Source organism: Mchenga conophoros, linkage group LG3, assembly GCF_057382185.1.
Source record: "Mchenga conophoros isolate Kocher_MC1m ecotype Shallow Benthic linkage group LG3, M_conophoros_male_GT1.1, whole genome shotgun sequence".
Taxonomy (NCBI): domain Eukaryota; kingdom Metazoa; phylum Chordata; class Actinopteri; order Cichliformes; family Cichlidae; genus Mchenga; species Mchenga conophoros.
In genome coordinates, this window is record NC_140528.1 from 64,424,545 (window position 1) to 64,444,387 (window position 19,843).

Consider the following 19,843-nt stretch of genomic DNA (forward strand, 5'->3'; position numbering starts at 1 on the left):
TTTTCCACAGCTAGCACCACATATTCATTTTGCTGCAAATAAGCGTCAACATTGAACAGACACCTGCAAATGTGTATGATTAATTTTAGATCATTAATCTAATCTCAGGAGAGGGACCACACCTCCATGCACACCCTTCTCTGAGGCCTTCCTTAAACTACAGCCTCAGTTCATGCTCAAGCTACCTGCTGCTCTCCACTAGAAATGCTGTCAAACCTAAATGACCATGTGGTCCCAGCCAGGGAATGATTTGTTACAACAGTCACAACAGTTTGAGGGAGTCTCCTTGTACGCTAAAGACTCACTGTGCATGTGTCAGTGCAGCTCTGGTTGTTTCACTCTCTATAACAGAAGTATTTTCCAGCACACAGACTCTGGGTCTCATCACACTCTGAATATTTCAGGGCTCAGTTTGTTTCCAGGTGGGAAGATGCAGGCTACCTCTGCATCCCTGCTCTCTCATCATTCCAGTGCAAATTCCTGAACACTGTGCTGAGATCATCCTGAAAGCTTTTTTTATTTTATTTTTTTATTTTATCAACATATGCAGTTATAGCAAATGTCTTAAATTATTTATGTATGTAAATGTAGTGCCGAACTTACAGTACAGATATTATTGAATCTATTTGTGCTTTTATCTTACCTGGTTCAGCTGCTCCTGATCAATACCAAAGTTAGTTTGTGTTTCCTTTTACAAGCGAGACCTTCAAGTGGATTTACTGTAATGATTGTAGTCTTTAAATAAACTGATTCCTTCATGTTAGCTTCAGAAGCCTTCAGTGTGAGTATTTAACAGGATTTAGTTTCACACAGTTCATTTCAAAGTGTTCTTATTCAAACTGTTGTTTTTCTTTGTCATATTTGAGTGAAGATTAAAAAAAGGCAGTTTTTATATTTCATCTAGTCAATAAAAACATTCCACATCCTTAAACTCCAGTGACTTTATTATTGATTAGATCATTTACAGTGTGTACACATGAAACTAAATGTGTTACTTACGTGAATATTAATCTCCTCCCATCAGACCCGCCCAGACATAAATGCACACGATCCAGTATGAAAAGACAAGATTAGCCAAAGTGCCTGCTGTGTGCTAGATAAAGTCTGTAAACAGGCCCTAGAGGATGTTTGGGAATCTATTTGAAGTATGCCGAAAGATTACTTTGATACAAAAACATGTCGACTACCCCAGCTGTGAAGTAGTAGCTGGTGGTATCTGCTGCTGTTGGAAGTACCAGCAGATGGAGACAAAGCACTTTAAAATAGCTACATAAGATTGAAATCGCAGAATATAATCACAGCAATAAATGAAAATCCTCACAATGCATCACAATAAATGCATTTAACAACAACTTAAAACCAATCAGTTAAGTTTATACTCATTCAGTGACAGAAAAACAAAAACCACAATCCCACCACTCAGTAAAGTTCACAAACCATCTCTGTGATGTGTGGACCGAGAACTTTTCCACAGGAACAACAACCCTGGTAATAGGAGCCAGAACTATTGTCCCGGTACCTGTTACCATCCCAGTAGTATCCTTTCCCACATGAACACTTCCACTGCTGCTGCTGGGTCGTGCTGTGGATATTTTGCTTTCCCAGTTGGACAAATGGGACCAGGTCCCAGTTGTTGATGCTTACTTTGAGCTTCATTGTGATTATTTCTTCTCTCTGGTGCTGTCCAGTTCTTCTCAAGAAGGACAGCGTGGAGGCAGTAAAGTTCCACAACACCTCCACCTTTTCAGGTCGTGGTACAGGCTCTTCTCCGGTCTCCCCCTGATATGTGATTGATGCAGAGGTTGTCACGAGTTGGGTCCCAGTTCTGGCTGTGCCAGTATTTTGCACCTTCAAACCTTGTGAAGTGGATGATTGAAAACCTTTATTTCTCTTTGTTGTGAGGCTGCTGAGCTCCTTATCCTCCCAGCACAGTCCATACACAGCTCCATCCTTCAAGTTCTTTGCACACATTTTATCACATAAACCAATCGTCCAATCAGACTCTTCAGACAGACTGACCACCCACCTCTGAAAGCTGCTGGCTGTCTTGGTACTACAGATTAGAAGAGTTGCACAGCACTGTCCCAGCCAGCTGTTGTGGAAAACCTTCCTGTTGTCTTTGGACAGCGACATGCCAGGACCCAGAGACTGTGGCTCAAAGATCAGGTGTGAATCAGTGGGAACAAGCTCCTGGTGGTGTTCAGGATCAACCAGAGTCAGCAATGATCCCCAGAACTGAGACGCTTGCTTCACCATCTTCTCCCCATTCTGTCTCATCTCCTCAACCAGTTTGTCCCGATGGCTGCCCGGCTCCAGCCCTTTACTCAGATCCACAGCTTTGGCCTTCTCCACATCCTGATGCACCTGAGAATACATCTGCAGGAAACTGAAGGTGTCCTTCTCCTTCTGTGCTGCTTCCAGGCTGCTCTTGCTGGTTTTCAGGGACACCATACGAGCAGAGACTGAGCTCTGGACGCTGGTCAGAGAGATGTCACGCAGCTTAGTCACAGCCTCAATCAGATGCACACTGCAGCGACCCAGCTTCTCTCTTTCACTCTTCTCCCACTTTTCCAGACTCACATTCTCATTGTCTGTTTTCTCCTGTAAGATCAGCTGCTCAGCTTTCAGCTTCTCCAGGAGCTCTTTGTGGGCTGTGGAGAAGGTCTTCATATTGTGTAGGCGGTGCTGGTCCTCAATGGCGCAGGAAACACACACACAGGTCATGTCGTCCAAGCAGTAGTACTCCAGGAGCTTGCCGTGCTGAGAACATTTGGTGTTCCCACATAAAGCCATGGGTTCAGTCAGAGGATGAGTCTGCAGTAACACAGGTGTGGTCAGGTGGGCCTGGAGGTGCTGGACACACATGGAGATCTCACACTTCATGCACGTCTTCTTTGCTGGTTTCCTGTCCTCTGCACACATGTCACAGAGGACAGTTTGTGGATCTGTTCTTCTCCTTTTTGTTTGTATGTTGTCAGACATGTTTTCCAGCAGGAAGTCCTCCTTAGATTTGTTGAGTATAATTCAGTGTTGAATAAAGTCCTTGTTGCTCTCTTTCTGACTCTTTTTTAGAAAAAATTTGGAATTTGATGAACTCCTGAGTTTTGCTCTTTTCTTGCCTGTTTCTGATCACTGTGTTTAGTCTGCTCAGGAGTACTGCACCACACTTTCAATTCCCTGAAAACTCCACACTGAAGGGGTGGAGTCAGACAAATGTGACTGCAGCTGTTTTATAATGTTTGCAATTCAGTTTAATTTCCTCCAAGATTGACAGGAAACACTCAAAATTTTAAAACACTGAATAAGCAATCTATAAAATCCAGGCAGCAATAAGCCAGTTATAATTAGCACAAGATTGATTTTAGGAGCTATTTAATATTCACATTTTCTCACTTCATATGTTTGTACAGAACCACATCTTCATTTAGCTCCAAAATAAGCATCATCATTAAATGAAACAAAGAGGATACTGGAGTTCTCACACTTCATACAGGTCTTCTTTGCTGGTTTTCTTTCCTCTTTCACACAGAACAGCTTATGGATCGGCCGGTGTTTTTAGATGTTTATTTAAATCTGGATCTCCTGATTTGATTTGTTGAATGTCATTCAGTCCTTAAAGAATCTCTGCTGCTCTTTGTTTGACTCCAGTTCAATGAACAGAAGTGTTTTCTAGCCTGGTCTCTCAGTTATTTATAAATCCAGTAGCGCCGTACAACAGTTTGGATCATCTGGAAGTTAGTTTGCACTTTGCACTGCTAAAACAAATAGCGAACAGGCAGAGTCAGGCAGGCAAGTTTAACTGCAGAAATATGGACGTGTTAGAAAAAATGATCAGAGTTTGATTGGCAAACACACTTTTAGGGTAGAAAAGACATGGACTTACATGGAGTTACAAAATCCACAGAGCAATTTTTCCATTGTTGTGCTGACATTAAAATACTGTTAATTTACCATAATGTAGCTTATGGATGACATTCATTCACTGGCGTTCAGCTGCCCTTATTTTCTATCATGTGTAACAAAGAGGAAAAACATTTTTAATGTAAAGTCACAATACCTGGTGATTATTTAAAGGCTTTGATGTTTGAGGCAGGATTCCTGTCAGCACTGAACAAATGTATTTATCAGATTGTTGGAAACTGACCGCCCTGCCTGTAGATTATAAACCTTTATGACAGAACAATAGTTCCCTGTATGTGCCTCCAAGTTACTGTAGAACAATGAGCCTGCTCTTATCTAATGAGACAAAATCTTATCAGTTTTTGTGTCCTTATATAAGACCCGTAGTATTTTGCAGCCTGGTCTCTCCGTCTTTTCAGTTTTCAATATTCAAACTAATTAAAACCAATAGAATGCAGATTGATTTGCTTTACTTTTATACTGGTTCTGCAGTAGAAGAAGAGTGAGGAGACATCAAAGTTCCACAACACCTTTTCAAGTGGTGGTAAAGGCTGGAGGTGCTGGACACACATGGAGATCTCACACTTCATGCACGTCTTCTTTGCTGGTTTCCTGTCCTCTGCACACATGTCACAGAGGATAGTTTGTGGATCTGTTCTTCTCCTTTTTGTTTGTATGTTGTCAGACATGTTTTAGAAGAAAAAAGATTTTGACAGGAATTGGTCTTGTTTCCAAAGATTCAGAAATTAAAAAGCTTTGATCAGTGTGCATACCCCAGTGTGATGTGATAGTTTGAGCTGCACTCCGTCCTCACCGGTATACTTTACTCAGAAATAACCCAGTGTCAGCTATAAATTCTTATCGTAGCAACCTAATCCTATATGTTCACACTCCCATAAAAAAAATCTGTCAAAAAATATGAAATTGTTTAACACAGGCAAAATAAATACACAGTTACAAGTATAAACACCACACCTAAATAAAACGTATGTCAGCTAAGAAATGATTGACCTTTGTGGCCAGGGTTAGGCCACAAGGGCAGTTACTTCATATCATTTCTTAAAACTGTATTAAAAAAAGAAATTCCTAGCATAGCCTACCTGGCTGAACAGGTAAACCATGTGCCATAAGGTTGTTGCAGAGGACTGAATATGGGACCATTTACTGCAATTTTTCTCCCAGTTTTCCCTGCCTTCTTTCTGTCCCAGTTAATATTTTTAAATGGGATATTTATTAAAACCAGGTGTATTTCTGGCTCAAAATCTTTGTGGGGTGTCATCGAGACAAAAATTAATTTTGTTTTGTTTTCTCATTTAATAAATTAAAATCGGAAAAAAAATGATTTAAGAACATTTCATTTGGGAGATTGAAAATGGTCTGCACCCCAGATGTACCTTATATGTAAAGTGAATGCAAGTCTATCACATTTCATATATAACCTCTGTCATGAGCCAAATAACAATGTGTTCCTAATGATGTGACCAGTGACTTCGGGGAAGAATTTGTAAATTATTTTTTCGCCTTTTTATTGTATATTTCGGACAGTTTTCAAAGGGAACATCAGACAGGAGCTGACGTTGTTTCTCAAGGTTGGCGGGCGCCAAAGTTTTATGAATGCAAGGCAAACCCAGGAAATACTTTTATTAAGCTAACTACACCTGTGCACCGAAGTTAGCCTTAAACGTACCGCTAGTGCTAACAAACAGGCAGCAGTGCTCCGATAAAGCAACGGGGTGAACAGTGAAGGTAACCAGTACTTTTTAACATCACTGTGTGTTACTCATAACCGGGTTAGAGAGGTCAGTCCCGGTCAGAATATAACAAGCTAACATCAAAGTGTAGCCAGCTAAAGTTAGCTAGCTAAGTTAGCTAGACTTTGTTTAGTTAATTAGCTAAAAGTATTAAACAATAAGTAATATTTAATTAAAGTAATACGTAATTAACAGGAATCAGTTTGGGTGTAACCTTACTTTCTTGGGCATTAAATCACTGAAACCAAAAGGATTAAAATTAACATTTAGAGTATTTAATATGTTCAGTTCTTACTCTTACGTCTTATGTCTTACTCTTATTGAGGTACTACTAACTTAGGGGATTAAATTGAGCTCCAGGTATGAGTTAATTTTATAATTAATATTTTAAAAAATATATAAAATAACCAGCTGTTATAAATTACACAGCACCATTAAGTTTGTGAAACAACTTTAGCAGCGCCACGGTGAAAATGGTGATCATCTGCCAAAAAGTGATTTCTGATATTAAACTTTTGTGGACCTATCATCTATCAAATGTGTCTCTAATGAATGATCAAAAGCCATTATGTAAGCGAGTAAGAAAAGACCTGCCAGCATGTAGAAGTTGCAGCCACTCTTTGGCAAAGTCACTTTTATATATCTTTTGTTTATGTGGGCAAAATGTCTCATTGACATCAAAAATCTGGTATAAAAAACTGCAAGAAATATAATATAACACTAATATCAAGACATTTAAGTGGCCAAAAGGACTGGATTGATTATAATGTGAAACAGACTACATACAATAATGCACAGTTATAAGGATGCTTGCAAAGCAGGTCATTTTTAAAAATTTAAAATTTTATCTATAACACCTTATAATGCCCGTTCATAATGTAAATAAAGATATTGGACTATTCATCTTAAGAACTAATCACTGTGCAATAGACTGACAATAGTCAAAATACTGTGCAACAGACATTTTCCTGGAGGAACCTACCCGAGGGATCTATCTATCCGTCTTCTGTATCTTATCAGTTTCTCACATAGCTGTGGAGAAATTTTGGGATATTCCTCGTTGCTTGTGTTCTGGTTTTGTTCAGATCTGCTGCCATGTTCATTCTAGACCAGGGGTGAGCAGGCCTCGAGGGCTAGTGTCCCTGCAGGTTTTAGGTGCGTCCTTGAACCAACACAGCTGATTTAAATGGCTAAATTAGCTCCTCGACATGTCCTGAAGTTCTCCAGAGGCCTGGTAATGAACTAATCATGTGATTCAGGTGTGTTAACCCAAGGTGCGATCTAAAACCTGCAGGACACTGGCCCTCGAAGCCTGGAATTGCCCACCCCTGCTCTAGACAGAAGAGTTTTTTCCCTTAACCCTTTCTAACAAGCCATACTTTTTCAGTTTTTTTTCTAATAATAATGTCATGAACATTAACATTAATCGTGCTAACTGAGACCTGTAGAGCCTGAGATGGAGCTCTTTGGTTTTTTTGCAGTGTCTCTGAAGATTGCATGGTCTGATCCTGTTGTGAATTTGCTGGGACGCCCTCTCCTGGGAAGATTGAGTCTTTATGTTAACACACATCTGAATGCTCCAGACCATTAAACTGCCAAAACTTCTGCTTTTATAGACATGCTCACGCCTGCTGATACCTCATTAATCAGGTGCATTTGATTATCAGCACCTGGCTGCTACTTACCGGAAGTGCACGATAAACAAATCAAATATCTAAGAAATCAAATACTTCATCACAGGCACTGGGAAAATCCTGCTCAGTAATTTTGACCTTAGAGTATTTTATTTAGTTGTACATGTTTCTGTCTGCTGTTTTCAGGAGTGCATCACGACAGATGAGTAAGATGAGGCACTTTGCTGATGAAGAGCTCCTCGGACTCGGTCAGAAACCACCTGGCACTCGTGAAGAGACTCCAGCTTTCTCAGACATGAGCCCTACCCCCATGGCTAACGGCATGAACCAGAGAAGTGTGGTGTGTTTCCCCTTGATCTCTGAGAGTAGGAAGCTTGTGTGGGTGCATTCGCACCAGATCGACTCACAGATACACGGCGCTGCGGAGCTGGACGAGGCCTTTGACAGGTTTCCCTACCTAACACACAGACAGACCGCCGAACTGGCAGAGAGTTGCCACCTGCACCCAGACCAGGTGAAGGCGTGGTTCATGGCACAGAGGCTCCGCTACGGCATCAGCTGGGACTATGAAGACATCCGTGAGGTCCAAAGGAAGTTCAACTCAAGTCAGGAAAAGAAGGAGTTTCAAGGCGGGACGGAGAGAGAAATAATGGAGGACGGAAGAGAGAAGAGAAAAGTGAAAGCAACTGGTGGGAATGCAAAGGGAAGAGGAGTGAGAGGAGACAGCGCAAATGTTAATGAGCAGTTGAAGAGAGACATGAAGGAGCAACCAGTGAAGGAGAAAAAAAGCAGCACGCAAAAACGAAAAAAGACAACAGCAACAGACCAGATGGGAAAGAAGATCATGAAGCGTGATAAGGAGGAGATGATGGATAAAGTGGAAAGTGGGGGAGAAAAATGCCCCAAGCGTCGTGGCAGAAAAAGAAAAAAACCAAGAGTGATCAAAAGTTGCATGCAAGAGGAGAGTAATGCACCTCCGGCTCCCAGCTCTCTGCTCGGCCCCCAGGCTGAAAACCAAACTTCTGATGCATCTCCAGCGCCTGACAACCAGACACGTCTGCTGCAGAGAGCCGGCGATCCCTGCTCTACCATAGACGGCGACTTCAGGGAGAAAAAAGAAATCGAGGGTGCAGATCTGCAAGCAGAGCCGGACCACAGCGTTTTCATCACAGATATTGACAAACTAAAGGCCCTCATCGAAGTGAAAAACACCCCCTCTTCCGCAGAGCCTACACCTACTACTCGGCTCCACTGCAAGACGCCGGCCCAGCTGGCAATGATGAAGATGGCGTTCCTGCAATGCCAGTACCCAGACAAGGAGCAGTACAGCCGGCTGGCAAGGCTGGTCGGTGTGCCACGCTTGGCGGTCATTCAGTGGTTCGCCGACATGCGCTATTTCATTAAGAGAGGGAGGCCTCGTTGGATGAATGAGGAGGAGCACCATCGGGTACTGGGCAACATCATGTATCAGCAGTACATGAACGCGATGACTAAAGTAAAGTTGCCCAATAGCATTAACTCCTGGATTATGATGCTCGAAGGGAACAAAGGCTACAGCGAGGAGAAAAATGTGAAGATCCCTCCAGAGTAGAAATAGCACAACAGCTCTTATGGCTCATATAAAAACACAGCTGGATTGTTTTTTAGTTCATCTGTTCTTCAGGCAGTTGTCAACTTGTTTATCAAGTTCCCATGTTAGACAGACCCCCTCATTCCATGTTTTTCCTGCTGTTTTAGTTAGTGTGTTCAAAAGATCCTCATTCGGATTCTAGGTGCAGTTTTAGTCTGTTTATGCTGTGCAGCTGTTTTCACTGTCTTAATAAAAGCACTTTTATTGCTCTTCCAGCAGGACTCAGCTGATTAGTTACAGCAAAACACAAATTATTCCTCAGTGCGGACAGAAAACACAGGGATGTTTGAAAGAAGACACATGTTTCAGCATGTAATCCACACTAAATTACACCAACACTGGACACTTTAAAACAGTGGTGTCAAACATAAGGCCCGGGGCAAAGAATCGGCCCAATAAAGACTTCAGTCCTGGACTGAAACTGTGAAGGAGAGTGTCGATTTTGGGCTTTTCACTAAATTTTACATGTTTTCCTACTAAGAGCTCTGCAGGTCATTCATACTAAACCAAAGTAATTAATAGCTAAATGACAGAGAAGTTATTTTTTCCCCACTGTGTACATTTCTTTCATTTTCTGCTATTTAGGTTAGGTTCAGTTTTATACTTAAAGACAGTCTAGAAAATGAGCTACCAGAAGTTTCTGTTATTTTACACTTTTATTTCTTACAATTTAAACCCAAAGAGCGCTTCTTTTTATTATAATAACATACTATGTCCAGGATTAAATGTGCAGTTAAACCTCAGTGCAGGAGTTTAACTGGTCTGGCCCTGCTGTGAAAGATATTAAGTGGGTAATATTTCACAAGTTAGCCAGCTATCTTACTAAATCTTGCTTTGTTAGAGGCAAAAAGTATTAAAAATCAGTTTTAAACCTGAAATATGATTACAAAAATACGACATCTATTCATACAATCACAGTTAATATTTACAGATGCTACCTCAGCAGATGTTTCTCTTAACAAGGTGCTTTCTTTTTCCTCTTCTTAAGGAGGTAAAACATAATTTTCCAATACTGTAGGTACTGAAGGGTTAGAGTAAATTGAGAGGCTCTCAAACAGGTCCAGCAGTCACACAAAAGACCTCATTACTTTAGGTTGCATGTAAACGGGTCCATCTCAGTTCCATCTGGCTGCGTACTCCGCCCTCTGCGGCTGCCAGAGCTCTGCGCCTTCGATGATGCGGCGGATCATGGTGGCAGACGTGAGAAGCAGGTGTCCAGCAGCCTGAAGAAGGGTGGAGGCCACACGCAGCACTTCTCTGGGAACAGCACAGTGTTATCAGGATTAAAGGTCAGTGCAGATTCTTCAGCCTGAACCAGAAACATCTAATGTGATCGTTAAGCTTTTAATAGCTGGCTGTGAGTGACAGCTGCTATTTCTCTTATCCTCTTTTAAAGTTTAAAGTTAAATAATCCAAAATCTGTAGAAAACTGAGACTTATACACAAGTATTTCTTTAGTGTCCTTTTATTCAGATGTTATACTGTTATTATTTGAGGTACTAATCTGGGAGTATCAAATCAAGAAATATCAGAAAAATCAAAGCAAATTTGTGTAATAAAATTTATCGTGTGGATCAGCTGAACTCCACCTAACTATTAAAATGTATTTGAAGTACATAACACAGGCTGGAGCCAGAGCAGGCAGGAAACCAGGTAACTTACTGCACCCTTACTACTTCCATAGGAATTATTGTGCTGCTGCTGATCAAATGCATTTTGTTAACTGAGAATCAGAAGTTCTGGCAGTCTGCTGGTCTGTGTGATAACACCATGCAACATCCCAGCAAATTTACCTCAGGGTCAGGTCATGCAATGCTCGGAGAAACTGCAAAATCGCAGTAGCTACAGCTGAGACTCTACAGGTCTGAGTTATGATGTCAAATATTAAAGTTAATGACAGTGGAGTTTGAAAAAGACTGAACAGGTCTGTGAGCCTAAGCCTTGATGCCCAAGCCAAAATTGCATCTGAACAATCCACAGAACATCTGAAACAATGTCCTTTAAGATGAGAACAAAGTGGAGATGCACAGCACCACATTTAAAGAAAACCAAACTCAGCCTATCAGCAAACACACCTCACACCAACTGTGAAACACGGTGGTGGAGGTGGTGATGATTTGGGCGTCTTACAGTCAGTGAGTTGACTGTGAACTCCTCTGTATACCAAAGTTTTATAGAGTCCAATGTGACGTGTTAAAGTTATTGCTACCGTTCATTTTTATTAAGTGCAAACTAAAGTCTGTATTGATGCTAAAAGACTGAATTTTTTTTCTGCCACTGAAAGCTTGCACAGCACTACATATCCAAATGAACCTTTATTACCCTCCTAACCTTTTCACTTGGCTTACCTGAGAACTTTCTTGGGCCCAAGACACTGAAAGTCAGCGCTCACTGAGTACAGGCCTTGAAATGTGGCCTGCACATTCAATGAGCCAAACACATCTTTGGGGCTCATCCTGTAAAGGTCAAAGGTGACGCGGGCTATGTCTCTCCCAGTACGTGATTTGTTGTGGTCTTGAGCTTTGGGCACAACTGCACCCTGGGGGGCATCAGAGAGATTAGAAAACTGTCACCAAGAGACAAAAAGCACACCCTAAACCCAGACACAGCTTCTGCGGTCAAACCCACTTGTTGTGATCTCCACGTCTGTCCAGGCTCCAGGGCCATGAGCATGACGTTGTCGGGTAGGGTCATGAGGAACTCATCAGAGTCGACTTCTGTACCGTCATCCTCACAAACCAGAGACAGAGACACAGCAGACAGCGAGAGCAGCAACGCCTGGCATACCTGTCAGTATGAGGACAGTAAGCAGTCATATACAGAGAATATGAATTAGTGATATTTACTTCCCAGCTGTAAAAAAAACAAACCCTCATTCTTAATCATTTATTAGCATTAAATAATAATTCAACATGATATGGACTTGAATGGAAACATTTCCATGCCATCTTAAGGACTTAGTCTTAGCCTTTGTTAATACCATGATCATCAGTTAATAAACCAGTTTTTATGGCACCCAATTGGCAAGAAAAAATGCATTTGATCAGCCTCTAGGTGGAGCTGTTGTACACATAGCTGATATTCAGCTGGCGTTTGGAAATGCAGTTTGGCCCTCTTATATTCTGCAGGCAAAGGCAGTGAATATTTGACTAATGACTTCATGTGATCCTATACAAAAATTATAGATTATGATATCATGTTTTTAGATGATGTCATGGCCTTAAGGTAATGAACTATCTTCTAAAAGATTATTTAATCCTCTTTTATTGCCACATTGAAATCATTTGCCCTATTAATTAATTTTATAATTTTAAAAGCTTATTTCTCTTTTTTCAAATTTAATAGATTTCTTAATCTTCTATTTTATTTTGACATTTTTGGCTGAAAATATTTTCACCCTATTGAGAACCTTTCCTCAGTCACTCTCACCCTCTCCTTCAGCTCCTCCAGCGTCCCGGCCGTGACGCCTTTCCTGGTGTTCCTGTTGTGACAGCACACTCTGAAAGGTCTCTGTGTCGGGGACCACACTCGCTTGGTTACAGACCTGAGGACAGACGAGACAAAAAAAGGTTTGAAAATAATAGAACGGTCTCTTTAACAAATGTTTGACTTTTATCTGAGAGGATGCTGGTTTTGTGTCCCAGTAGGTTATATTAACAAGCTGATATTACCCGAACATGACCCCAAAATCTATCAACTAAATTGCATTGAGCCGTTTTTAGTTTTGTTATTTACACAAAGTACGTAACGTGAGTCAAACTGTTATGTGAGTTTGATCCTTGTGCGATAGAGACCATTTTCACATACATTCCTTTTTTTATTGTTATTTCTATTTTATGCACCATCTGTATTTTTATTTACATTAAATCATCCTCTCAATTTCACTCTTCCATTGTCACACTGATTTTACCTGCTTTTATTTTATTTTACGGTTTTTCTTAAACATTTTAATCTGAAATGAGAAAAAAGTTTTTTTCATACCTCAGTCTTACATAAGTCACAGTACTGTACATTTTTGGGAACACCTGTCGAATCATTAAGTTACTTATGCCTGTTTTACGATCGTATCAAGCTGCAGACAGCAGCAGTGTACTAACTGGTACGTTAAAACTCATTTGTCACTTACTTGATGAATGAAGATGTTGTATCCATGCTGGTTAGTTTCTTCCCTTCTCGTCTCTCAGCCTGATGTTTTTGGGGCTGTTTTGGTGTCACACACTGTATTAGTGTTCGTGCTGCTTGTGTTTGACCCAGTTGCTGGACTTTACCCCGGGACTTGGTGATAATTCAGATACAGAACAGAACAGGGTAAAGTTCATATTGATTGTGTTTGACTCAGACGTGCCTTCTTTTATCTGAAAAGCAGAATAATGATATCTACAGCTGATAATTCAGAGGTTGTTTCCTGTGTTTTTATAACTGAACATAAACAGTTTTTTAAGAAGTCTCTTTTTTTTTCTTTAAAGAATTATTAGATGGTGTTAGCTTTGTTGGGTCTGTAAGCCTGTATACTGGAGACTGTTTTATGTTGTAGGAGATAACTATAGTGTGTTGTAATCTTTTTGTAATTTTTGGCTGACATAAGGTGTTCAATAAATCATTTAAACAGAACCTGTCTGACAAAGTGAAGTAGGCTAAAAGATCTCAAAAAGTAACACATTATGCCACGATCTAAAGAGACTCAAGGACAGCTGGGAAGCAAACTGACATCTGTCTGTATGGAAAGGTTTGAAAAGTTATTTCTAAGGCTTTGGGATTCCAGTGAACCATACTGAGAGCGATTTTCCACAAAAGGAGAAAACTTGGACCAGTATGAACCTTCCAAGTTCATACTAACAGTCAAACATGGTGGTGGTAGTAGTGTGATGGTCTGGGGTTGCTTTGCTGCTTCAGGATGGCTTGCTGTAATTGTTATAACCATGAGTTCTGCTCTTTACCAGAAAATCCTGATGAGACTCACTGAAGGACAAGTTCACCTGGGCTATGGAAAAGATCAATGATCCAAAACACATCAGCAATTCGACCTCTGAATGGCTTAAAAAAAGAAGAAGAAAGACAAAGTGTGTCAAAATTCCTCCAATGTCACGTGAAACACTTATTGCAAGTTATTGCAAACACTTGACCGCAGTTTTGCTGCCAAGTTGGGCACAACCAGTTATTAGGTTTAGGTGGCAGTTATTTTTTTCAGAGGATCAGGTAGATTTGTACAGATTTTTTTTCGCCTTAATAAATAAAACTATCATCTAAAAACTGCAATTTAGAAACAGTAAATAAACACTTTCGGGTCGTTATAAAGATATAAACTAAATTAATTATTAAATTAATCTAAATGAATCTTTTCTGGTATTCCTCGCCTCAGCTAATATATAATTTTCATTTCTATTTACCTTTTTTCCATTAAATGTTTTCTTTAAATCATGAAGTGTTGGCTGGCAGGCAACGTCAATACGTCATTTCCTGAAACCAGATTGGGTGCGCTTGTGTAAAACGTTTCAACACACGCCAGGGGTGGAGTATTGTGTTTTGATCTGAAGCACCGCCCATTCGGCAGATTCCAATGAACACTGCGAATGACTGCGAGCCTGTCAGTGAAGGCGGGAGGACGAGAAGGCAAACTTTTGATGGACGTGAACGAGCTTTATTTGCATCGCGGGAACAACAGCAGTGCCATTTATGTTTATCAACAGGTGACTCCAAACAGTACTCGAGCTAGTATGTGTTATTATTCCTAAATAAGTTCCTCAGCATTCAGTGTTAGTGCCCGTGCTATTTTGAAGCTCAGTGCGGTTAGAAGCTCTCCAAGTTGCTAAGCTAACGTCAACTTTAGAGCCGGTTTCCTTCTGGACTTTTTCAGTGGAATGGCCCCCAGAAAACCAAAGGGAAGCGGTAAGCGTAACGTTTAAACTGGACGTGTGGCGATTGATGCCACTATTTCCAACTTTTACTGTCAGGAGCTCATGCAAGTGTGATTCAGTACTGTAGTCTATTTTTGTTTCTTGCGCAGATGCCAGCCTTCCTTTCGCTGCTCTCCAGCTGCTTGCCCCGCCTGTGCGTCTGGTGTCTGCAGCCCTGTGGAAGGTGCTGAAGCGGAGGGATGTGATGCAGTATGGGGTTGTGGAGGAGTTCGTGACATCTTCCTGTGAGGCTGTGCCTGGGTTGCTCACTGTGAGACACCAGGGCAGGCTGACAGTGGGGCTGAGAGCAAGAGTGAGTATAACAGGAGAAGCTTCACCTCTGTTGCTTGTGAAGCTCGCACACAAGAATTTCACTCACATGTACCTGCACATGTGATGTGACAATAAAAGTGATTTGATTTGGAAATCGGATTTAAATGTGTGCTTGAACCACTGTACTGTGTCCAAGAATGGCACAGTCCCAGTCTCCACCTCTGCAGCTTTAGCCTGGAGTTTGCATGTTTATTAGGGCTTTGACATAGTATTAAAAAGGAAGCACACCATCCTAACCTCATTGCTGGAAGACAGCACAGCATCGATTAGGAAAAGTAACACTATGAACAAACTTGGAGTCATTTCTGACCAGGATATGTCCTGCAGATTGCAAATTGAAATATTATGCAGGACTGCTTTCTTTTATCTGCTCATCATCTTTAAAATTGGAAGCACTCTGTCTCAGTGAACCTTTTTCATGCATTTATTTCATTTATTGCTTCTAGCCTTTAAAATTATAATTCATGATTATCAAGTTGCTCTAAACACTCCTTGAAAACCCTTCAGTTGATCCAAAATGCTGCAGTGAGAGTACTGACAGGGACTAGAAAGACGGAGCATATTTCTCCTATATTGGCTTCGCTTCGTTGGATCCCTGTTAAATCCAGAATTTAAAATCCTTCTTCTTGCATACAGCTTGTCATTAATAGACCTTATATTATCCCTACAGTACACTTCCCTGTGAGAGTGCGTGTTTACTTGTGGTTCCTACAGTATTTAAAAGTAGAATGGGAGGGAGAGCCTTCAGCTTTCAGGCCCCTCTTCTGAGGAACCAGTTCCCAGTTTGGATTTGGGAGATAGACACTGTCACTACTTTTAAGATTATGTTACTCATTTTGATCCAGAATACTGTAGGGTCTTTATATTACAGTATAAAGTGCCTTGAGGTGGACTGAATTTTATACCAGTGGGGAAAAAAGCCATAAAGACAAACTAAATCTTTGAACCTTTCAGTTACGAACCTTTCAGCAGACAGACGTTAGTGCCTATGTTATGCCCCTCAGCACTTGTTGACGCCGCTCTGTGCCTTAAAGTGGTCTGACACTTCATGGTTGAGTTGCTGTGGTCCATAAACACGTTCACTTTGCAATAACACCACTAAGAGTTGATGTTTGAATATCTAGGAGGGAAGAAACTTCACAAACTGACTTGTAACAACAGTAGCAGTTGCCACGCACTCATTCTCACACCATGCAGACCTTTTTATAGAAGAGAGGAAAAACACACCAGTGATGCAAAATTACAAAAATATGATGGCGGTCCTATCGGAGGCTATGAGAGTGGAGGCGGGGACTGTACCTGGTGTTTCTCTGTAGTCAGATGATCTTTACCTCGTTCTTTTTTTGTTTGTTTGTTTGTTTGTTTGTTGTTTAACAAGTTGATCTTGGAGCTGTGCAGTTCACAGCCTGATGCTGAGGTGATTGAGGAACACCTGGAAAGAGTCCGTGTACCTGCTGGAACTTCTTCAGTAAGTGACCTCACAGATCACACTGCCGTTTTTCACAACTTTTATTCTGTGGCGAAAATTTGATACTGATTTTCCTCAGTGTTTTCATATTCCTTCTGCTCTGTGATTGATTCATTTCAGGCACTGACCACAAAACATGGAGCTGATTTGGGAATTAAACATTGCTCAGTTGAACCTTTGATATTTAGGGAAGAGCTCATAGTGTGTTGCAGCACAGTACTTGTAGCTGAATACTTGCATTGTGATGCAAAGATTATGTATTCAAAAAGACGATGTGCCAAATGGGGATTTTTATGTTACCAATCTACATGTCTTATTTGCTTACTTGCAGATTTCCTGATTGTGGAGAAAATAAATGTAATTTCTTCTCTTTTTCTTCCCAGAGTAAGGATGTAAAACTAATGAGAACAGTGAAAGATTTCCATTCTTTGATTCACACGTTCCTCACAGACCCAGCGATTAGAGAAAAGTTCTACAAAGTGAGTACCTCGCCTCTGCAGCACACACTTCAGCACCTCCACCTGTTGATGAACTTTCACGCCCTCTCCTGACAGGAAGTGTTTCCTGTGGATTACGGAGCAACGTTTGACCAGGAGCTGGAGAAGCTGCTGTGGGAGTTTTTGGTTCGACTGGACCAGCTGCTTCCTGTTCCCAACCTAGTACAGGTAATGAGAAAACGGCTGTTTCCATAGCGTTAGCCATGATTTATTGCTCTTATCGTCACTGCTTTAACAGTTTCTGTGTGCAAGAATTGATCTAATATTTGGGTTTTATTTAATTTTTTTGTCAGACTGCAGCGTGGCTCAGTGACGCCCCCCCTGTCCTGGAAGAGTGTGCACGGGCAGCCACGCAGCCCCAGCTCCTGAAGATTTTACTTCAGCATGAAACCTGCCTTGGCCACCTGGAGTCAGCAGGTTGAAAAAGATAAGATCTGTGTTGTGACGACTGTGACGGGAAGACTTTGAGTGTCAGCTCATGATAATGCTCTTTGCTCTTTACAGCGTCACTACCTCCGAATATGGGAGACTCCATCCTGGCTTCACTCTCTCTGCCACCATCCGGAAGAGTCCCATCAGATCAGCCGACAGCAGCCAGGAAGTTGTCAGTGGATGAATCTGAGGGCGCCGAGCCAAAAAGCAAACCTTCATTTATCGCACCTGTTATTGGACTAATATCGAATGAAGATGTCCCGGTCTTGAACTCTGGCATTAAAAGAACACAGAGAAGTGATGGTCCAGCTGACAATGCTGGACATGAGCAGCTGAACTCCAAATTCACCTCAGTGAAACAGAGGCCAAAAGCCAACGATAAAGGAGCGAAGGAAGGGCGAGAGCAGCTGGAGGAGGAGGAGGGATGCACCCCAAGTCAAAGGAGTGGGGTGAAGCGCAAGAACTCTGACAGAGGAGAAAGCGATTTGGAGGAGGAAGAAGTTCTAAGTGTAACAACACCCGTGGAAAAGAGACTGAGCGGGCAGACGCAGAGTAAAGGTGGCCAGAGGAGGAAGGAAGGCCGAGCAGAAACTATAAGAAAAGAGGGATGCAGCAGGAAAGTCCTGGCAGCCCGGATGAGAAAGCTAGGTGTTAAAACACTATATCACCCTGAAGATCAACACCTCTACTCTGTTTTTGTCGATTGTCTGATCATGGAGCCCAGGGTTGTCATCGAAGAAATGTCAGCTGCTTCTCTCAGGGCTAGTACATCTGGGCCAGAGGAAACATCCTCTTACCAGGCACAAAACAAGCAGAGGAGGAAGTTACCGGCCACAACGTCAACGCAGAGACAGACAAGCAGCCATCTGTCGTCTGACACAGAGTCTCCCGGCTCGCAAGACAAAGAGTAAGGGACTAAAGTGCATAATGGCAATAAACCAAGCACTGTGGTCTGTGTGAATAAGTAATATATGGGTAATGCTATGGCTGCATATTTGTTTAAGAACATGTTTGAAGTAAAAATAGATATTGTGGTTCAGTCAACTCGTTTAAACATGGCATAAACTGTCTGAATACAATAAAAACATCTGATTTAGCTCCACAGATTTCTGGTTTCTTTTGTCTGATATTAATGACTTAACTATGTGCAGCTAGATCACACACACTGATCAACATTTGTACTTCAGTGTTTTCTGGTTGCCTTTAGACTTCAGTTAGAAGTGCACGAAGCTAAGCAGGTCAGCTCGATGCCCCCCCCCCCCGTGATTAGTCACCAGTTAACAGCTACTGTTGTTTCCCCTCAACAGAAACCATCCTGCACTACACAGCATGAGAAGCTCTCCCTCTCAGCAGCAGAGTGACACAGGTGAATGTGGGGTGTAATTATGTAAGAAATGTATCACCTGCAAAGGTTTGAGCTTATGTGTGTTTACTGTTCTGTTCAGAGGTGCTGGCCGGTGCAGAAAATGACGACTACGTGGCTGATTCAGAGGATGAGGCGACGAAGAACTTCAAAGTCAGGGTGCGTATGCAGAACACATCCAGTCTTGGCTTTGATTATACCTGAATGATGTGCAGTTTCAGACAAAATAGAATAAATGGGAGTGTAAAGCATAAGACTCGGGGGGGTAAAATCGGCCTGGCAAGGACTTCAATCTGGCACATCGGGTGGCTTTGTAAAATGTGGAGGGCATGAATTGCAGGCTCAAATACATGTTCATGAATTCTTACAGCTCAGTGTAAAATAAGTTACACGTCCGTGCGGTAACTGATGCCTGTAACACAGTAAACTCTTATTCTTAGTGCTTTGAATCCCTTTGTCTCCCCCAGCTGTTTATGAAACGCTACTACAAGACCAAACACGGCACCTACGTGCCCACCCTGAGGGAGTTTTGGAAACCTGCGATGACCCGGCGCCGCTTATTGTCTGCTGGACACAAACGGAGGTGATGAAATGATTTTTGTCCTCCACCGGCGACATGGTCGGAAAGAATAACAGGTTTTTAAATGCTATTGAGACTGATGGACACTTTTATCTTCCATTTGCTTGAAATAAACCTGACTCAGGGCGATTAAAACTTGAACAGGTGCTTTGACATCGTGGATAAACGTAGCCACGGTTACAGGCAGTGTCATACAGCTTTTTTAAGTCATTTAAATTGCATTTTTTAAAAACATATCTGGATTGTCTGTTACAAATGTGAAATATTTTTAACTTGCAATATGTAATAATATCTCTGTTAATAAAGTTTGTGATTTTTGTATGAAATATATGAAATGAAATGCAAAATAAAAACTGGTTGA

The 19,843-nt window shown here is 41.5% G+C and overlaps 4 protein-coding genes across 6 annotated transcripts; 2 read left to right on the top strand and 2 right to left on the bottom strand.

The window, feature by feature from the left end:
- Window positions 1-934: 934 nt before the first annotated feature.
- LOC146580092 (uncharacterized) lies at window positions 935-4,129 on the bottom strand. Its single transcript, XM_085266684.1, has one exon. The coding sequence runs from the start codon at window positions 2,980-2,982 to the stop codon at window positions 1,420-1,422; it is 1,563 nt and encodes a 520-aa protein (XP_085122810.1). The 5' UTR covers window positions 2,983-4,129; the 3' UTR covers window positions 935-1,419.
- Window positions 4,130-5,322: 1,193 nt separating this feature from the next.
- On the top strand, window positions 5,323-9,130 carry homezb (homeobox and leucine zipper encoding b). 2 transcript variants are annotated; one of them, XM_085266693.1, is made up of 3 exons: window positions 5,323-5,646; window positions 7,133-7,301; window positions 7,472-9,130. In XM_085266693.1, the coding sequence occupies exons 2-3, from the start codon at window positions 7,270-7,272 to the stop codon at window positions 8,874-8,876; spliced, it is 1,437 nt and encodes a 478-aa protein (XP_085122819.1). In that variant the 5' UTR covers window positions 5,323-5,646; window positions 7,133-7,269; the 3' UTR covers window positions 8,877-9,130. The 2 variants fall into 2 exon arrangements, with proteins under 2 accessions (XP_085122819.1, XP_085122820.1); XM_085266694.1 differs by lacking the exon at window positions 7,133-7,301 and having other exon boundaries at window positions 5,324-5,646.
- Window positions 9,131-9,552: 422 nt separating this feature from the next.
- On the bottom strand, window positions 9,553-13,190 carry cideb (cell death inducing DFFA like effector b). Its single transcript, XM_085266695.1, has 5 exons — window positions 13,042-13,190; window positions 12,345-12,459; window positions 11,544-11,702; window positions 11,264-11,454; window positions 9,553-10,172 (listed from the first exon to the last, which is right to left on the bottom strand). The coding sequence occupies exons 1-5, from the start codon at window positions 13,065-13,067 to the stop codon at window positions 10,031-10,033; spliced, it is 633 nt and encodes a 210-aa protein (XP_085122821.1). The 5' UTR covers window positions 13,068-13,190; the 3' UTR covers window positions 9,553-10,030.
- Window positions 12,394-19,830, top strand: tinf2 (TERF1 (TRF1)-interacting nuclear factor 2). 2 transcript variants are annotated; one of them, XM_085266689.1, is made up of 11 exons: window positions 12,394-12,484; window positions 13,856-14,801; window positions 14,920-15,122; window positions 16,521-16,610; window positions 16,994-17,089; window positions 17,165-17,275; window positions 17,401-17,524; window positions 17,612-18,446; window positions 18,847-18,905; window positions 18,985-19,061; window positions 19,370-19,830. In XM_085266689.1, exons 2-11 carry the CDS (start codon window positions 14,774-14,776, stop codon window positions 19,487-19,489), a joined length of 1,743 nt encoding a protein of 580 aa, XP_085122815.1. In that variant the 5' UTR covers window positions 12,394-12,484; window positions 13,856-14,773; the 3' UTR covers window positions 19,490-19,830. The 2 variants fall into 2 exon arrangements, with proteins under 2 accessions (XP_085122815.1, XP_085122814.1); XM_085266688.1 differs by having other exon boundaries at window positions 12,414-14,801.
- The last annotated feature ends 13 nt before the right edge of the window (window positions 19,831-19,843 follow it).

Excerpts from the sequence above, each read along its gene's own strand:
- tinf2 (XM_085266689.1), top strand. The coding sequence starts at position 14,774 with ATGGCCCCCAGAAAACCAAAGGGAAGCG. Across the intron at positions 17,090-17,164 it reads TTAGAGAAAAGTTCTACAAA|GAAGTGTTTCCTGTGGATTA; the intron begins GTGAGTACCTCG and ends CTCTCCTGACAG. Across the intron at positions 17,276-17,400 it reads CTGTTCCCAACCTAGTACAG|ACTGCAGCGTGGCTCAGTGA; the intron begins GTAATGAGAAAA and ends TTTTTTTGTCAG.
- LOC146580092 (XM_085266684.1), bottom strand. The coding sequence starts at position 2,982 with ATGTCTGACAACATACAAACAAAAAGGAGAAGAACAGATCCACAAACT.
- homezb (XM_085266693.1), top strand. The coding sequence starts at position 7,270 with ATGCTCACGCCTGCTGATACCTCATTAATCAG. Across the intron at positions 7,302-7,471 it reads GCTGATACCTCATTAATCAG|GAGTGCATCACGACAGATGA; the intron begins GTGCATTTGATT and ends TGCTGTTTTCAG.
- cideb (XM_085266695.1), bottom strand. The coding sequence starts at position 13,067 with ATGGATACAACATCTTCATTCATCAA. Across the intron at positions 12,460-13,041 it reads ACAACATCTTCATTCATCAA|GTCTGTAACCAAGCGAGTGT; the intron begins GTAAGTGACAAA and ends GTCTGTCCTCAG. Across the intron at positions 10,173-11,263 it reads GGGCCCAAGAAAGTTCTCAG|AGAAGTGCTGCGTGTGGCCT; the intron begins GTAAGCCAAGTG and ends TGCTGTTCCCAG.